This window comes from Talpa occidentalis, unplaced genomic scaffold (assembly GCF_014898055.3).
Source record: "Talpa occidentalis isolate TD23 unplaced genomic scaffold, MPIMG_talOcc4v2.1 talOcc4.16, whole genome shotgun sequence".
In the NCBI taxonomy this organism is placed as follows: Eukaryota; Metazoa; Chordata; class Mammalia; order Eulipotyphla; family Talpidae; genus Talpa; species Talpa occidentalis.
In genome coordinates, this window is record NW_023601653.1 from 41,163,782 (window position 1) to 41,181,416 (window position 17,635).

General features: G+C 48.4%; 1 protein-coding gene across 1 annotated transcript in view; it reads left to right on the top strand.

Moving 5' to 3' along the window:
- The window catches only part of TMTC1 (transmembrane O-mannosyltransferase targeting cadherins 1), a 177,420-nt gene that overhangs the window by 71,688 nt on the left and 88,097 nt on the right, over positions 1–17,635 (top strand). The window contains exons 6-7 of the mRNA XM_037514093.2: positions 7,688–7,769; positions 10,211–10,314. Of these exons, the coding sequence (XP_037369990.1) occupies positions 7,688–7,769; positions 10,211–10,314 (186 nt within the window). The remainder of the gene's footprint in view (positions 1–7,687; positions 7,770–10,210; positions 10,315–17,635) is intronic.

Below are 17,635 nucleotides of genomic sequence, written 5' to 3' on the forward strand. Positions count from 1 at the left end.
CTTGCATTTGCAGTCACCAAGCTCCTGAAGCCCCTTGGATCGACAAACCAAGAAAGCAAAATTCCAGGCCAGTTAATATACTCACGCTGTTTCTCTGGAAGCAGAGTGAGAAAATATGCCCTCGGTGCTAAGGGCTCGGGACGCCAGGTGTTCTGGGCAGACGCTGTTTCCCACCCACAAAAGGGCCAGTGGGACCGTTGTGCACTTCTCAGTCCGAGGCCTCGTGTGAACTGAACTGTGTTGGTCCTCAACTTCAGGAAGAGTGACCGCCCCCCACCGCTGCCACCCATCCCAACCTGCTGTCCACGAGGAGACGTCCGCCCCAGCCCCTGCGATCTCCGTACTCTTCTCTCATTTCTCTCTTGGTCTCCCCATCTCAACCTAGATGTCCGTGCTCTGTGCTCTCTAGCTTCTTGGCCTGGGTGTCCTGCATGCCCCGTGCTCTCGCTCCCAAGTGCTTTTTGCACCAACGTGGTATCACATGTGGGCAGTGAAACCTAGGAGGAAAGCAGGGCCACAGGAGGTGGCCACAGAGGCTGGCGAAGGGAGGTGAAAAGAGCCTGAGCCACCCCATTGTCCCTATGCCAATATTTAAAAACAAAAATGAGGGGGGCCTCCCTGGTGGCGCAGGCAGTTGAGCGCTGCGCTGTGAAGCTGTCTGCAGCCTCTACAGCACCGGTTCGATCCCGGCCGGCCGGCAAGGGTCCTGCATGGCGAACAGACCTCTCCTGTCAGGCCCGCTGCTCCCCTCAGCAGTGTATTTCGTCGGTCTGCCTGTTCTGTTCCCCGCTTTGTCTCTGGTGAATCTTCTCACTCTTCCATGCATGTGGCCTGTACCCCTTGTGTAAATGAATAAATAAATCTTAAAAAATAAATAAATAAATAAAAAACAAGAGTGACTATATGATATTTAAATGTGGCAGGCTAGGAAGAGAGACCATGACAGATTATGAGACCTTGGAATTTTTGCTTTGCTTGAATGTTTGATTATGTTTACAGCTCAGATTGATCATTTTAGGTGCCGCTGTGTCTGTCTGTCACTTAGAGTCGGGCTGTATTTTTAAACCATGCCTGTGAAACTCCTTTTACTCACTGATACAAGCTTGATTTGAGTTTCATTTTTAAAATGGCAGCCTCTATTGTAAACAGGCTGCCTGGTGAGTGTAGCCGCTGCAGACCCCCGACTGCAGAGCTGGGGACTCCGTGAGGACCCAGTCTCTTGAGTCCCTAGTCTCTTGCGCCTTGTTGCTCAGCCCCCGCCTGTCCTTCCAGTCACCTTCATGAAATGGCGCTGTAAAGAAGGCTTGTGTTGGCTTCTCCATGTAGAAGAGATGTGTCTGACAGCTGGAAAGTGGGTGAGAAAACTCCAGTTCTAATGTTTTCAGAATTAACAAGCTCAACCAATTAGTTGAGGGCTTCTTCCAGAGAAACACTTGTTTCTGATTAAACTCTTGTTCACGAGGAACAGCAAGGCCTGGATGAGGGGGGCGGGGGGGGGGGGGCTGGGGGCGCCCAGGGCAAGAAACAACTAATTTTTATCTTTGAATTTTGCAGAGCTAGGGTTGGCATCCCTCCTCCACAGTTTCTCTGGTCCCTGCCCTCCTACCAGAGGGGGCTTTGCAGGGCTCCCGGGACTTGCTGGGTTTCAACCCCAAATGTCCCTGGGCTGATTGAACAGCCAGTGGCCCTCAGGGACAGTCCTGCCTTGCATATGACCTGGGTCTGGAAACATCCAGGTGCTTTTACCTGGGCACAGCTCACTAGGCTCAGGTCAGGACAGGAAAAGTGTGTTTTTAATGGACTCCAACCGGGCCCCAACATCAGCGGGGCTGGTCAGGCCTCTTTTTTTTTTTTTTTAAGATTATTTATTTATACAAGAATCAGGGTACAGGCCAGATTTGTGGGAAAGTGAAAGGATTTACCAGAGACAGAGCAGGGAACAGAACAGGCAGACTGAGAAATGCACTGCTGAGAGGAGCAGCGGGTGCGACAGGAGAGGTCTGCCGTGCCATGTGGGACCCTCGCCAGCCGGCTGGGATCGAACCAGCGAGCAGAGGCTGCGGACAGCTTCACAGCGCTGCGCTCAACCGCCTGCATCACCTGGGGAGGCCCTGGTCAGGCCTCTTTAAACCTGGAATGAAGAATATATTTTAGAATTACACTCCGCTGGGCACAATGGACAGCCCAGGAGTGAGGACAGAGGTAAGCTGTTGGGTGGACACAGTCACCTGGCCCTGAGCTTGCTGTGGGCGAATGAGAACAGGACATCGGTGTGGAGGAAAGGTGAGTGGAGAGGCCGCAGAGAGAGCACGAGTGTCTGCCAGGCCATGGGGCTGAGCCGAGCCAGTTCAGGGCTGTGTGGCCCCAGCAGATCTGTGGGAATGAGAGGTTCCCCATGGCGCATCTACCTGCTTGCTTGAGGCCACGTTGCTCTTGGTATGAACTAGAAAGGGCCTTTCCTGGGGAAGGTGCAGGCAGTGTTGAACATGGCATGGGGTGGCCCTCCAGTGCCCCTCAGGGCCTCTCCACCCTACCCCTGCCCAGCACCTGTCCAGCTTGGCAGGGTCAGCACCTGAGGGAACCAGTGAGTGAGAGAAACCAGAGCACCCTTGGGTGGCAGTGGAGATTTAGGGGCCTCAGGGGCAGGCATGGGGTGGTACATGCATGAAGAGGTGTGATCCTGCGCCCATAAGTCCCAACACCATGTTTTGTTGTTACCACAATAAAAAATAACACAATGAACAAAAGAAAGATGCGGAAAGTCAAGTTCAAGGTTGTCTTCTAGGAAAATACTTCGTTTTCTTTCCCTCTTAGTACAAGAAGGGAGGGTGCTGGAGCTTGAGAGAGGAAGTCCTTCTGTGCATCTCCAGCTGAGTTCCTTTCCTCTGTTTTTTCATGTGTGGTCATGAAGGATGGTCTGAGGTGCCCTCAGGACTCTGTGGTGGTGGCCTTGGGGGCTGCTGAGTGGGCCCTGTACCAGAGGGGTTCTTGCAACCAGCTTGTGAAGCCAGAGCCTCGGGATGTTCTCTGCTGAGCAGCTGGGACCCGGGAGGTAAAGGCCTTGCTTTATGCCCAGTGTGTGCCCAGTGAGCAGGCTTTGCCCGGCTCTGTGGGGCTCCATCCCAGGGGTGTTACCTCCACTGCTGCACTGCTATGTCAGGGCCTAAGTCTGAGTAGCCCTTAGATACCCCCACCCCTACTCTGGGCCACAGAGGTGCCCCATTCACAGATCATTCAGGCTCCACAGTGTGATTTTACAGTATCTTCTGAATATTTACTTTGACAAAACATAAGTAAAAAGAAAATAGGAACTCATGAAAGAAAAGCATATGTGGGGATGGAATTCCTAGTGCCTTTTGTGACCACACTTAGCAAGTCAGGCTCATGGGTGACACCGCTGAAGCCAAGTCTTGAAGCATCAGTGCAACCAGCAGAGGCTGTGGGGAAAGTGCTTTCAGATCTGCCCCCATATATGTAGGGGAAAGGGTTGTCTTGGTTTGGGGGTGGGGTTGAGAATACAGGGGTGAAATTTTAGGTCGAGAAAGTGTGACCTGGCTGAAGTTTATCGGCTGACTGTGGCCAGGCCATCTTAGCAGAATCATGAAGAGGCTGCTCTTAGATAACTGAGCTTGACATTTCTGCTTGTGGCCCTCCCTCTGGGAAACCCCCTCCCTGCTCTGGTCCCAAATGCCCGGCTGCAGCCAGCCAGCCTAGGAGCTCAGCTGGTGTCACTTGCTTGTACTTTCAGGGCAGTGTCAGGTAAGATCCAAGCTCTGCAGTCTGTCAACACATACTTTAAAGAGACAAGTTGAAGGTTACTTTTCTTTTGTGCTCTTGGGCTTTTAAAACATTTAGGTTCAGGGCCTCCCCAGTGGCGCAGCGGTTGAGCGCTGGGTTGCGAAGCTGCCCGCAGCCTCTGCAGCGCTTGTTTGATCCCCAGCTGCCGGGCGAGAGTCCCACATGGCGCGCAGACGTCTCCTGCTGCCCGCTGCTCCCCTCAGCAGTGTCCTTCATCAGTCTGCCTGCTCTGCTCTCCCCTCTGGCTCTGGTGAATTCTCTCACCCTCCCGCGCTTCTGACTGTAGCCAGTGCTTGTATAAATAAATAAATCTAAAAAAAAAAAAAAGAAAGACAAAAAATCAATACATTTAAAAAAATAAAACATTTAGGTTCAGCTTCATGGAGGCCACTTTCATACTTAGATTGTTTATATTATTTTTAGAATGAGACTCTTTGGTCTGAAATTAGGAGAAAGTTTTAAAAAATGACCCAAAGAAGCATGCATGGGAGGGAAAAAAGGGGGATGTAGGTTTAATTATTAGGGGCTCCTACTTGTGGCGGTACCAGTGGACACTTAGCAAATGTTGAAATGCTGACAATTTCCTGAGTAATGATGGTTTGTTTCTCTGTGATGTGTTCTCTGCGGACGACCACTGAGGTCCTGACTTCTCTGCATCTTCATGACAGCTTTCAGGAGATTTCCGTGTGGATGCCCATTAGATTTTAAAAACAAAACCAATTGCCTAGAGTTGGGCCCTTAAAGATACCACTTTTTTTTTTTAAGTAGCTTATTGCTCCTCAAAGGGAAAAATAGCATTGCTAGTAAAATAGTAAAATAAAACTTGAACACCCCCTGCCCCGCCCCCCCACCCCCCACCCGCTCCCTTCCACCCTCTCCCCCCAGTAAGCTGCTCTAGGAAAGTGGTTTCACAGGTATTTTCCAGGGTCATACAGGAATGCCCAAGGCTCTCTTGCCCACCCTTGCAGGTTGGGAGACAGCTGGAACGGCAGGCCCGCTGGTCAGTCTGTCTGTTCTGGTGACTGGGTTCCTGTCCTGTGTGCGGGCTGCTTCTCTCCCTGGGATGGCCTTGGCTGACTGCAGGGCGGTCGCCTGGTCCCTGCCTGGGCAGTGAGTCAGGAACCCAGGCTGCTGGTGAACCCTGCAGACCCTGTGCTAGCCAGCTGCCGCGAGAACTCGGCCTTCTTTGCCTCCTTCACAAGATGGACAAGTGTGGGTTCACAGGCTGGTCTGAGGATGAAATGATATAAAAAAGGTCCAAGGCTTGGCCCAGCAAGGATACATACTCAGAGCACATATTATTGGTGCATTAACCTCCCTTGGACTGTTAGTGACAGACAAGGGGGTGGGGTTGGGGGTCGCTCCAAAGCCGCATTTTTGCTATCACACACAAAAGGAATAAAAGTTGAGGCTTCTGATGAAATTCACTGGAGAGGAATATAAATGAGACCTCTAGGTTGACAAAACCTAAACTTACTGAACTTTGACAGTGAGGGACCGTGACCTTTTGCAAGTGGCTTCACATTTCCAGGCTTCATTTTCTTTCTTTTCTGTAAAAGTGCCAGGGCTGGTTTGATCTCTTCCAGTTCTAACCATTCTCGGAATGGTTAAGAGAACCGAAATTCTAGACCCCGGTGCCCTGTCTGTCTTCGTTTCCACCATTATTCTGGGGGTGATAATCTAAGGAGATCTTTCTAAGCAACCTGCAGAGTGAAGAGTTAAAGATTTCATCAAGGAAAGCTTGGCACACCACAGAATGGAGGTCGATTTTGGCTTCCTAGTAGGTAGGACTGAGCAATGCATCCTGGGGCTTCTGGAAGAACCTGGCCCTCCCTTCAGAGTCTTCATTTGAATATCAAAGACCATTCCTCCCTGGGAAGCCTTTGGATGTCAAGGTTCAGAGGAGGCCCTGGACAGGTTCCAGGGGAGTACTTTCCTTTCCAGAGTAACGCCCCCAACCCCCACTTAAATTCCTTTGGTTAGTTTTTGTTAAGTTTATCATCTTTTCTAAAGTGAGCTTTCTGCTACTTTGCTCAACTGAGAAATCTGTTTTCTCATGTGTCAAAGAGAAACAGGGTTGCTGGATTCCTATTCTAAAAAGCTGTGAATTTTAAATTCTTTTGACTGTATTCATTGCCTTTATTACCTTGAAAGAACTGAGATGTTAAATTAGTATAATTAGTGTTCTAGAAAGGATTTCATAGGTAGCTTTTTATAATTGATCAGTACAGTATTAAATAGTAATTCATTGTACCTGAGATGGTTGCTGCTGGGTAGAAAGGCAAAAATGACAAGTTTTCCTAAATTTTGAGGACAAGAAAGTCTCATAGAATATCTTCACTTAAACCAGCAAGATTTAACAGAGGCAAATGGGACCATCCAAATGGTTCTTCTCCTCCAGCCTGCTGCTCATGTCGTGAGTGCTCTTGTTTTATGCCTGGTCTAGCCCTGGCCCGTAAAGACACAGGGAAAGAAAGGGGGTTCAGCGGAGAGAGATTCATATTTTAAATATTCTGTTTGATTCTGTAAGCATATGTCAGTCATCTTGTTGTGGTGATCACTTATCTATTGACACAGTAATTCTGTGCTGGCAAAATTTGGTGACTCATCATGCTAAGCCCAGGATTGTGGGCAAGTGACTGAGTCTCAACTGAGACCGCCTCATGGCCACGGAGAGGTGCGCTTCGGATAGCAGTCACCCTTAACTTTCAACATGTGAAGTGATCAGCCAAGAAGGTGGATGTTAATAGAAAATTTGAGGTGAAGAAAATGATCAGAAAACTTAGGGTGTCGGGAAGCACGAGTGAGGGGGCTGACTTTGGATACCTTGATAAATATTTTTCGCCTTTACTGCCTATCTTGCACAGTTGGACACGCCTGTATGCCCCAAACTACTGTTCCCATGTCTTTTCATAGGCAACCGCACGTTATGAAGGGTCTGCCCAGCGGAGCAGTCATGGCTACTCCTTCCATCCCTGCTTGTTCTGTGGAGCTTTCTCACAGGTTGCTCTGTTTGCTTCGACTGTAATTTATGGTATCGGCAGTTGATTGACTCTCTTCAGTCTGGTTGGCTCACCTCCTTCCCTCCACTCAGGGCTGACGACATTGCCCCTGGTCACTTCCGTGGTGTTGGGAGCTGGGACACGGGAGGGAGCAGGACTAGAAGAGCTCCAGGAAAGCAGTGGGAAACGGTGAAGGAGTGAGGGGGCGGTGGATTATAGGATTTGAGTGGGCTGCTTTCCCTCATTCCATGCTTTAGATGTGGAAATGTGCTTGAGGTAAAAGTGGCTCCCCTTTAAGTTGTCCTTTGGGACACCTCTTGCTTGCCTTGTGTGTGGATGTGTGGGCCTCTGCTTTGTACAGGGATGTGAGCTGTGAAGGTGTTCTTGCCCCTCTAGAAGGAACGTTGCTATAACCTACTCTTGGGGTGCAAAGGAAATCACCCCATACCCCTCTGGGTTCTTCTGGGTTGCAAAAGAATGAAACCAGCACCAGACAGACTGATAAGAGAAAAAGCCATAGAGTTTAATAATAGCATGTCCACCTGCAGACATGGGGGGCCAGTGTGACTGAGTCCCTCCCCATGTGGCTTTAGGTGGCATCTTAAATAGCTTGGCTGAGACTGGAGAGTTCGGGGGAGAGAAGGGGAACCATTCAGGGGGTGCACTGGAGAAAACAAAGGCCCCCCTGCCTTCCCCTTGGAAAAGCAACAAGGATTAAGTGGTCTTGGTGTAGATCCAGACAGAGAGGCTTAAGGGGAAGGTCAGAGCAGTGTGCACGCTCCAGCAGAGCCAGCCCCCTGCCCCAGCCTCTGGTCTTTCTCAAGCACTGCAGGGTCACGCGGGAAGGAGACTCTGCCCTCTGGTGACACCTGTCTTTCCTGTTTCAGGTGTCTGACCGCTAGCAGCGACAGGAATGCCCTGCTTACCATGAGGCCGTTCCTAAAGAGGGCCGTGTTGGTCATAAGTTATGTAAGTATGTATGTATGTTCCTCCAAAATTGCTGGCAGGGATGTTTCCCTCTGACACAGCTCAGTGCCACCAGGTGAATGAATAGGGTCACCAGGAGGTTCAACAGGAGCCTGGTGTCACATGCCCTGCATGTGCAGAGGGGAGGAGAGGGGAGCTGGACAAGCTCACGGCCCCTTCCTGGGGCTGATGCTCAGCCAGGCACCAACCTGTGTCAGTCATAGATGGTGCCCCAGCAGGCACCCCAAATGGAGCACCCTCATGTTTGCCCTAGTGCTTCCCCGCAGCAGCATCCCAACTGGTGGGGCTTCGCATGCAGGTTTACCTGCTCCCAGCCGGGCCTGGATTCTATCACGATGCAGAGTCCTTGGTGCCCTCGGGCCCCTAGCAGGGGAACCCCAGACCTCTAGCAGTGGGGGACCTAGGCCTCAAGCAGGAGTGCCCTAACAGCTTCCCAGCTTCACAGCTGGGTTTGGAAAGCACAAACCCACATGGCAGGACCGCCCAGGTGCACGCCCGGACACACTGCACCTTCCACTGCACTCTGTGGGTGGGTGCAAGTCCCAAGCCCAGTGCAGGGGTGAGGGTAGGGCAGCTAACTCCGTTTCTTGGGGGGCCGAATGCACCTTCAGAGGGGGCGGGGCCTTGTGATGGTGAGTCTCAGAGGATGCCCACATTTGTGATCGTCATCCTGTGGGACGCTTCAATCAAGGCACCCGCAGACCAGTCTCTGCTGCTGCTGCTGCTGCTTCTAGTAGCTTCTCTTTCACAATTATAAGCTATGATGGGAAATTTAAGAGAACTTTTTCAGTTGTAGTGTTAACAGGCAGTGTTCCCCTCAACACTGCAGCATGTTTATGGAAGAAGATAAATAGGCAAACATGAATGGAAAGAGCCCCCAACTTGACAGTTTGAACAAGTGGGGCAAATACCTCTCTAGAGAAACTCCTCCACCCCTTCCCCCCTACAACGTATTTTTACATAGAATCAGAATGATTCAGTATTTGTCGAATGAGAGGTTTATTTTCTCAGAATTGTTGGGGAATGTAAGTGATTTGATTATGTTGGTGAAAGGTTGTCAGATATCTGTCCTGTTGCTCATTTTCACATTTATTCTCAAAGCCCTTTCTGCTCTCGACCTGCCTGTACTTTCTGTTGCGATTATCACAGCTTTTTTCCTTTTCTGGGATTTTAGGGAATTCATATTCTATAAACTACATTTATAGCTGACATTCTTCACTTATAATATCTTTAAAAATATAACTCATTTTGAGCAGAATGTGGCATGAATATTCATTAAGATGATCTTTATTTGCTGCCTGGACTTGATTTACTGTTGATATGCATTTGGCTTACACAGTCCACTCAGGTTAGGTTTTTGGGTTTGAGGTCACTCCCATGAAAAGTATTCATGGAGTAAGTCAGTGATATTCATGGGTGAGAGTGGGGGTGTGGAATTCAGCCTTAACTTCCCTGAAATGAATCCTTTAGCTGTTATTCAAGCAAAGATTTTTCTCTAACCTTGAAGCAACTGAACCTAATTGGTTCTCTTGAAATGTGAAATGAAAATTACAACAGGAATGTGTGTGGGGGGTGGAATCTCCTAAAAGCAAAGCTCCTCCCCTTACCCCCCCCCCACCTCCTTAGGGACAGATAGCACCTTTCAGAGGTAAAATTCCACAGTGACAAGAAGGTGTTCCCTGCCAAAGCTTGGAGCAGCCCTGCAGGGTGTCTTGCTTCAGGGGGCTCAGGGTCTGGAGCATTCTAGACACAGCACTGCTAGCTGCTAGTGGGGCCCCGTGAGTGCAGGTGAAGAAGTGGGGTGTTGAAACCAATGGCAGGGCTCAGCTCCTCGATCTTCCAGTTTCCTTGCTGTGGGACCCTGTTGCTGTCCTCCCATCCCCACTCCCCCTCCCCCCAGAGCCTCCTGGGGTGGTCTGCACACTGATCGCGCTGAGGAGGGGCTTGCCGGCCGCTCTCGGCTCACCTCCTGGTGGACCCTCCTCTCTACCCAGCTCGCCCATTCCCATTTTGAATGTTGGGTTTTATAGAAATACTTAGTATCAAGTGTTTGCCAAACACCGTATTTTTTTTTTAAGATTTATTTATTTATTTATACAAGAACCGGGGTACAGGCCAGATGTGTGGGAGGGTGAGAGGATTCACCAGAGACAGAGCGGGGAACAGAACAGGCAGATTAACGAACTACACTGCTGAGGGGAGCTGCGGGCGAGGCAGGAGAGGTCTGCTGCACTATGTGGGACCTTTGCCGGCCAGCCGGAAACGAACCGGCGCTGCCGAGGCTGCAGACAGCTTCACAGCCCAGCGTTCAACCGCCTGCGCCACCAGGGGAAGCCCAGCACCGTATTTGTAAAGCTTCTGGAAGTGTTGTACAGAAGAGAGTGGGATAATAATTTTCTTACCGAATTTTCTTTCCTCCAAAGGTGACCGTCATTCTGTACTTCCGGCTATGGATAATGGGGGGGTCTATGCCCCTGTTTTCAGAGCAGGATAATCCAGCTTCCTTTTCGCCTTACTTTCTTACAAGGTCAGTAGATGAAACATTTTTAATTTCACTTGTTATTAATTATCTTGTTTGACATATTTAATTATTCTGAGGATAAAAGCACTGTGTCCCTTTCATATTGTTCATATGTTTTGAATTTTTTCCAACAATTGGTGCTGCTTTTCAGTATTACTGCTGCTAGCCTGTATTTGTTTATTCAACACTGTTTTACTGAGCACTTGTCAATAATAAATACCTGTCAAGTGGCCTGTTTGGCCAGTGCTTCAGGACATACAGAGAGAGGTGGGCAGAGGTTGACTGGGCCTCAGAACTCCCTGGAGAGCCAGCAAGAAGGCTGCACGTGGCAAGTGGAAGTGAGCAGGCGTTTTTGCTGACCAGTGGATGGGGTCACTGAGGAGGCTTTTAATTTCCTGTGTGTTCAGTATGCTGTGGGGTTCACTTGAGGCATTCAGGTATAATTACATTTGACAGTTTTATTCCATAATAATGATTTTTAATTGTGTTGTTTCTTTATTGGTTTACAACACTGTATATGGTCTAGGGTACAGGTTCATAGTGCCTCGGATGTATGTCGCCACTCCACACCACCCACCACCAAGGCCCCCATATTCCTTTCCCCTAGTCCTTTGCCTCCTTTCCCTGACACCCCCACTAGCCTCAATTCTGCAGTCAGATGTCAAGGGTTTGTTTTTTCTGTGCCTTTGCTTTGTTTCTCCAAATTCCACATGCAAGTGAAATCAGCTGGCATTTGTCTCTCCTTCTGGCTGATTTCAGCATCATCCCCTCCAGTTCCAGCCACGTTGTATGTTTCAGAGCTTTAATAACTTTTCTTGGGAATATATCATTGAGATAGTGTTTAAACATTGAAATACACTGTTCTTAAAGTTCCGTCATTTTCTGTACTTTCTAACATCTGGTGAGATGTAATTAGTACTCCTTGAGTACTGCTTGGCATCTTCTGAAACACGATAAATCTTAAGTTAAACCTTGACTTACCGCCCCTCACATTTTGGCTCGCTAGTGTCTCTCAGGGACAGTACATCCTTGGATTTTGTTTCTGTGCAGGCCCTGATCTTTGCTTTATTTCTGTTATTTACTCATGTGCTTTCATTGACAAATTTCTGCTTTCTTTGCCTTTATGTATTTTTAAATCAATCTTTTTTTTAAAAAAAGATTTATTTATTTATTTATTTTACACAAGAACCGGGGTACTGGCCAGATGTGCAGGAGGGTGAGAGGATTCACCAGATACAGAGCTGGGAACAGAACAGGCAGATTGACGAAATACACTGCTGAGGGGAGCAGCGGGCGAGATAGGCGAGGTCTATCGCACCATGTGGGACCCTCGCCGGCCAGAATCAAACCCGTGCTGCAGAGGCTGTGGACAGCTTCACAGTGCTGTGCTCAACTGCCTGCACCACCAGGGGAGGCCGGCCTTTATGTATTTTGTTGATGGTCCTAGTTTTCTTTTGTCATTTGTCATTTTTAGATAATTTTCTATTCAGAAAGGATACTTTCCAGTGTGATTGCCCTGTCTTTGTAATAAATATTATGTCACAGTTGCTTTGGTTACTTAGAACATACATTTGGATTAAGAACTCTTGAATAGCCTCTTTGGCTTATGTCTTGGAGGTAGTGCATCCCTTTTATAAATGGTTGTTTATATCTTACATGTTTCAAAATATTGTTTAATCCTTTAATTCAGCGTGACAGCTGAGCTTTTCGTTAATATTGCAAACTTCTTGTCCTTTTCAGGCATCTCTCACTGGCTTTCAAAACCCCCAGGGCTCCTTGTGTGGATATTTTTAGCTCATTGATAAATTGTTTCAGGTTCTGTGGCTCCTTAAATAGCTACTTTCTGCCTGTAGAGAAAAACCAATTTTGCCAGATCTGTTCTTGTCTAATGCTCCATTTCCTTTAGCTGTGGGTTGGTTTCCCTCCAAGCATTCTTGTCTCTTGCACTTGAGCATCATCTTGCATGTATCGTTAGAGGCAGCTTGTTCCCTGAGCTTACTAGCCCCCAAAGCCAGATGCACCATCAGAGAAACAGATGTATGAGAGACAGGAAGAGCGCAGGCTACCCTCAATTTACCTGCCAGTTTCCTCAGTCAGTTCTCCTGTCACTAGGGAATAGCCATCAGCCCGGTACTGGGTCAGGGCAGGGTGCTGGGGTCAGGCACCTTGGTCTGACTGCCTCCTTCCCTTATGTGAGCCATTTTCATCCCTGCCAGTGGCAAAAATAATCATTTGGTGAAACCTCTGACAGAATGAGAACCTGAGCATGGCCACTTGCCTGCTACTGCCTTTCACTCTAAGGCCTGGGCACTCCTCTGCACAGGGTCTGAGCCCCATTTCATTCTGGGCTTCTGTCTCGGCTCCACCTCAGGGCCTGTTATTCTCAGGCAGCTCAAGAGATAGGAAAGGGCAGCAGAGAATATCCTAATTATCGCTCCCTTATACTCTTCCTCTCCTTTAAAAAAAATGTGTCTGTTCCTGTTTCACACTTAAAATGCATGAACTCCCAGGGATACTTCAGTGACACTGGGTATAAATGGCTCTGCACATCCTTCTTAGATAGCCCGTTTATAATGGGCTATTTTGAGCATCCAGAAAATTGTCTTTCATTCGCTTCCCAAGGAAGTTACCTGCTCTGCCTGCATAACGGGCTGGCCTCCTGAACTGATGTTGCCTCAATTGGATTACCTTGGTCTGTTTCCTGCTTCTGCTAGGTTTATCCTTCTGGTCAGTGGTGTAGTTCAGCTGTCACGCTAATCAAAGGTTTGTCATCCAACTGTCGACCTGTCTCATCAAGGCCCCACCTCTTCAGACACTGCAGACAACTTTCAGAGCACCCTGGCTTCTGTCTTGCAAGTTTTATTTCTTCCTTTAAAGTAGATCTATACCTGTCTTTTCCTCCTCATCTCTTATTTTTTTCCCCTATATTCCTCCTATAAGCGAAGCCATGTGATATTTTTCTTTTTCCTTTTAACTTATTTCACTGAGCTTTATCTCTTCCAGCTCCATCCATGTTGCCTCAAATGGCCTGAGTTTGTCCTTTTTGATGGCTTAGTAGTATTCCATTGAGTATATAGACCACATCTTCTTGATCCAGTCATCGTATTTAGATTGTTTCCATATCTTGGCTATAACTGGTGCTGCAATAAACATAGGAATGCAGGTTTCCTTTTGAATTAATGTTTTTGGCTCCTAAATGACTCTACTGTCAGGTAAGAGTTTTCAGCTTTCTCTCCCTTCACTCATTGCTGCAGTTATTAATCACAAGTATTAAAAAAGAAAATGTCCTCATTGCTTTTAGGAGTAGCTTTCGTCACGTTATCCTTTGCTTCAGGTGATGTCTTGTGACTTTGTTTCTGAGATTTCATCTCTTTTAGATGATCTATTTCCATATTTTTAGCTAGAACGTAACACCCCATTGTTACCTGCTTAACAAAGCTGAGCTGCGCCACCATCGGGCTCGGGAGGAAACAGAGCCCGAGAGCCGACTCCGTGAGCCTGATGGGGGGTGATGCGGGGTGATGTGGGGTGACAGGGGGTGATGTGGGATGTGGGGTGACCTCCCTGAAGGGCAGCAGCCTTGGCCAGCTCACTATCCATTTGTCACTGTATTTCACAGTCCTGTCCACTTAGAATCACACCATAGAAGCCTGATAAGCCATCAATTCCTTTTCTCTAGAAAACAGAAACTCAAAATGTTTTTGTGAAACTCAAAATACTGCAGTTGTGTGTCTTGCAGGACATGGAACAAATTTGTCTTCGATTTGCCGGTCTCCTTTTTACTTTCCCATGAGCCGGAACCCCCCATTTCTCAAATGCCATTTGCATATGTTAATACAGGCACGTATATTTATGTTTGTATGCCACATATTCCATTTATGTGTGTACTTAACAGCTGCTTTGAGCTGTATTTTGCATCCACACTGCACCACCCACTTCGACATGTGCACATCTGTGGTTTTAGTGCCCACCCACTGCATCTCTTGCTGTGGTCAGTTGTAGGGCATTTCATCTCCCCCCAAAGCATCGTCGTATCCACTAAGGTAACTCCCACTTCACCCCGGCCCAGCCCTGGGCAGCCACGACTGTTCTCTGTCTTCTGCCTCCTGCCTGCCCCGTCCTGTAACGGGAACATTCTACGTGTGGCTTCTCTCACTTGGCGTCACCTTTTCAGGCCTGTCCACCACATGGCTGTGTCTTGCTTGTTCTCCTCTGTTCCCAGCACAGTGCCCTTGTGCGGGTGTCCGCACACCATGTTTTCTTTTCATCTCTGGCTGAACATTTGGGCCAACGAGAGCATCCCACAGACGTTCACGTCCCCGCCTCTGCTTAGCAGAGTTTTCCTGTCCCCACACGTGGGTTGCTGGGATTGTGTTAGTGCTATTTCTAGCCCTCGGAGGAACTTCCAGACTGTTGATCAAAGCCCCAGCATCATTTTCCTTTTTCGTAAGCAGTAAATGAGAGTTCCAGTCTTTCCACATCTTCTCCAATGCTTGTTGTTTGGACAGTTATTTGTTTTTGCTTTAATTACAGCCATTCCAGTCCTGGGAAGTGGTGCCTCATGGTTTTGATGTATGTTTCTCTGGATGCTGTGGAGCATCTCTCCATGTGTGGGTATTTCTGTATCTCCTTTGGAGAAATGTCCCCTCATGTTCTTCCTTCAGATTTTAATCGGGTTATTGTCTTTTCGTTGCTGAGGCTTAACAGCCCTTCACATAGTCTAGATTCAAGCCCTAATCAATACATATTGTGTAAACATTTGGACATTCTAGTGTCCTCTGAAACAAAAAAAGTGTAAAATTCTGATGAAGCCCAACTAGTCTGTTTTGGTTTTTGGATTGTGCTCTTGGTGTTATGTCAAGAAGGCTTTGTCTCACTCACTCTCTCTTTTGTCAGGGTTTCTGGTTCCCTTCTTAGTGAGTTATATAAACCTTGGGTTTTCTCTGTGTGTTTTTATGAGGGTGTGTTTCTGATCTTTTTTTTTAAAGATTTTTTTATTCATGCACACAGGAACCGGGGTACAGGCCAGATGTGTGGGAGGGTGAGAGGATTCACCAGAGACAGAGTGGAGAACAGAACAGGTATGCTGAGGGGAGCAGCAGGAGAGACAGGAGAGATCTGCCACGCCATGTGGGTATCTCCGCAGCTGGCTGGGATCGAACCCTCACTGCAGAGGCTGCTTCACATTGGTGTACTCAACCACCTGCACCACCAGGGAGGCCCCCTGTTTCTGATCTTTTTAATTGTACTCTGATCGAGCTCATGTTAACAGCAGCTTGGCCAGTGGGACTCTGATCTTTTGGCCTTGACCACTGGGTGCGTGACAAGACAGATCAGCACAGAACAGGGATGGGAGGGGGCTTGCTGGTAAGAAGACCCTTCATCATGCTCCTTTCCATTTCACCCAAACATTCTGTGTCTGTTTAGCTTCAGGACTTCAATGTGGCTGATCAATACATTCCCCAATCTGTAACTCATTGAGATTGTAGATCAATTAAGTGATATGACATTGACTTGTTGTTGTTTCTGTGCTGGACTTGAGTAGGGTGATGGCTGAGTCGCTGTAGACCAGGAAGAGACCTGGAGGGCTCCCTCCTTCTGACACTGGAACCTCCACATAGAGCACATGGTGGAGGGGGCAGTAATGGGATGCTCGCCCCTGCCCCTGAAGCATGATCAGCACATCTCCCTGTGCTTGGTCCCCACCCTTCTCCCAGCCCCTCTCCACTTTTCCCAGACACTGAGTGCTGGTTCCAGACAGCCCCAGGTAGGGGTTGCTTGGTCATCATCACTTCCCTATGTAGTATATAAAAGATGGGCCTTCATTCACTCAGGCTGCCCTAGCAAAAGACAACATACCGGCTTGCTTAGAAAGAACAGCAATTTATTCCTCACAGTTATGGAGGCCAGGTGTCCAAGATCAAGGTGCCAGCAGAGTCACCCTCTGCTGGGGGTCACCCCAGGCTGTGGCCTCAAGTGTGGAAGGGACTCAGAAACTCTGTGGGGTCTCTTTAATAAGCTTCTCTGCCCATTCATGGGTCTCTTTCCGAATGATCTCATCACCGCCCAAAGACCCCACACCTAGTGCCATCATGTTAGGGGCCAAGGATGGGGACACAGACACTCAGAATGTATATTAAAAATACAATTGCCTCATCTTTGTGATAGCATTAAAAATTGCCCATTATTTCTTCATATCACCAAGTGCTCAGCCCCACACCGGGCCAGGGTCAGTGTCAAGACACCCGTGCACCTCTGCCAAGACTGACCTGCGGACTCACCTGAGTACCCCCTGATGTCAGTGACTATGGGGGATTCTCCTGTGCACCCCGAAGGAGAACTAAATAGGCCCGTGTTCAGTTGTGACCTCTGATGGTGTTTTCTTTAAAAAGAAGAAGAAGAAGAAAGGAAGAGAAAGAAATAGCCAGAAACAGCTCTTCTCTCCCTGAGAGAAATCCAGGTCTAACTCTCTGAGCAGCAAGCCCCTCCCCAGCAGTCTCCTGTCAAAGTCCTAGGTCTCTTTCTTGGCCTGGGGGCTCTCACTGGCCCCATCTGTTCACCCATGATGTCAGTTCCCTGTCAAAGCGCTCCCCATGTGAGCAGACCCAGGTTAACACCAGCGCCTTCAGAAAGGTACTTCTGACAGAAGACTACTGTGCCTGCTCCAACCTGGCCCCAGTTGTCACCTGCATCTGAGCTGCCCAAAAAGATGATTCGCTTCTTGACATTTAGCTGGGACCTGGTCACTGACAGAATTAGTGTTGTGACTTGGGGGTGAGGCCCAGCTTTGTGGTTTCACAGCATGGGCCTCCTTAGGGGAGCAGGTCTAGGCTACAGGGTGGGTGTCTTCCCCTCAGGAAGGCTAGTGGCCAGATCACAGGTGTCGAAATGACAAAGGCAGGTAGGCGGATGTTCTGTCAGTACACTTGGGTGTTGAACAATTTGCTCTGAGCAGAACAGCTGTCCTGGCACCCCTTACCATTATCTCACAGTCTTACTGGTCTTCCTCACAGTAGCTGACATAAAGTAAATGCCAAGAGCATTGTTGAGTGAGTGATGATGCTCTTGGTTACACGAGCACTGTGGAGAGGACTGGGGTTGGGTAGACCCTTTCTGAGGGGGTTATCATCAGTCTTCCCCCTAGACAGCATAACTGTGATTTAACCAGCAGTTAATGTCACCTCTCATCCCAGTGTCTTGTCCAATTGTCTTCAAAAATAGCCCTCAGGGTCTGTAAGTCCAAAAGCTCAACAGAATGTTTCCTTGAGAATGATGGAGTTTAAACTGCAGAGTATCTGCTTAAGTTTCCTAATTTCGAGTACAGAAA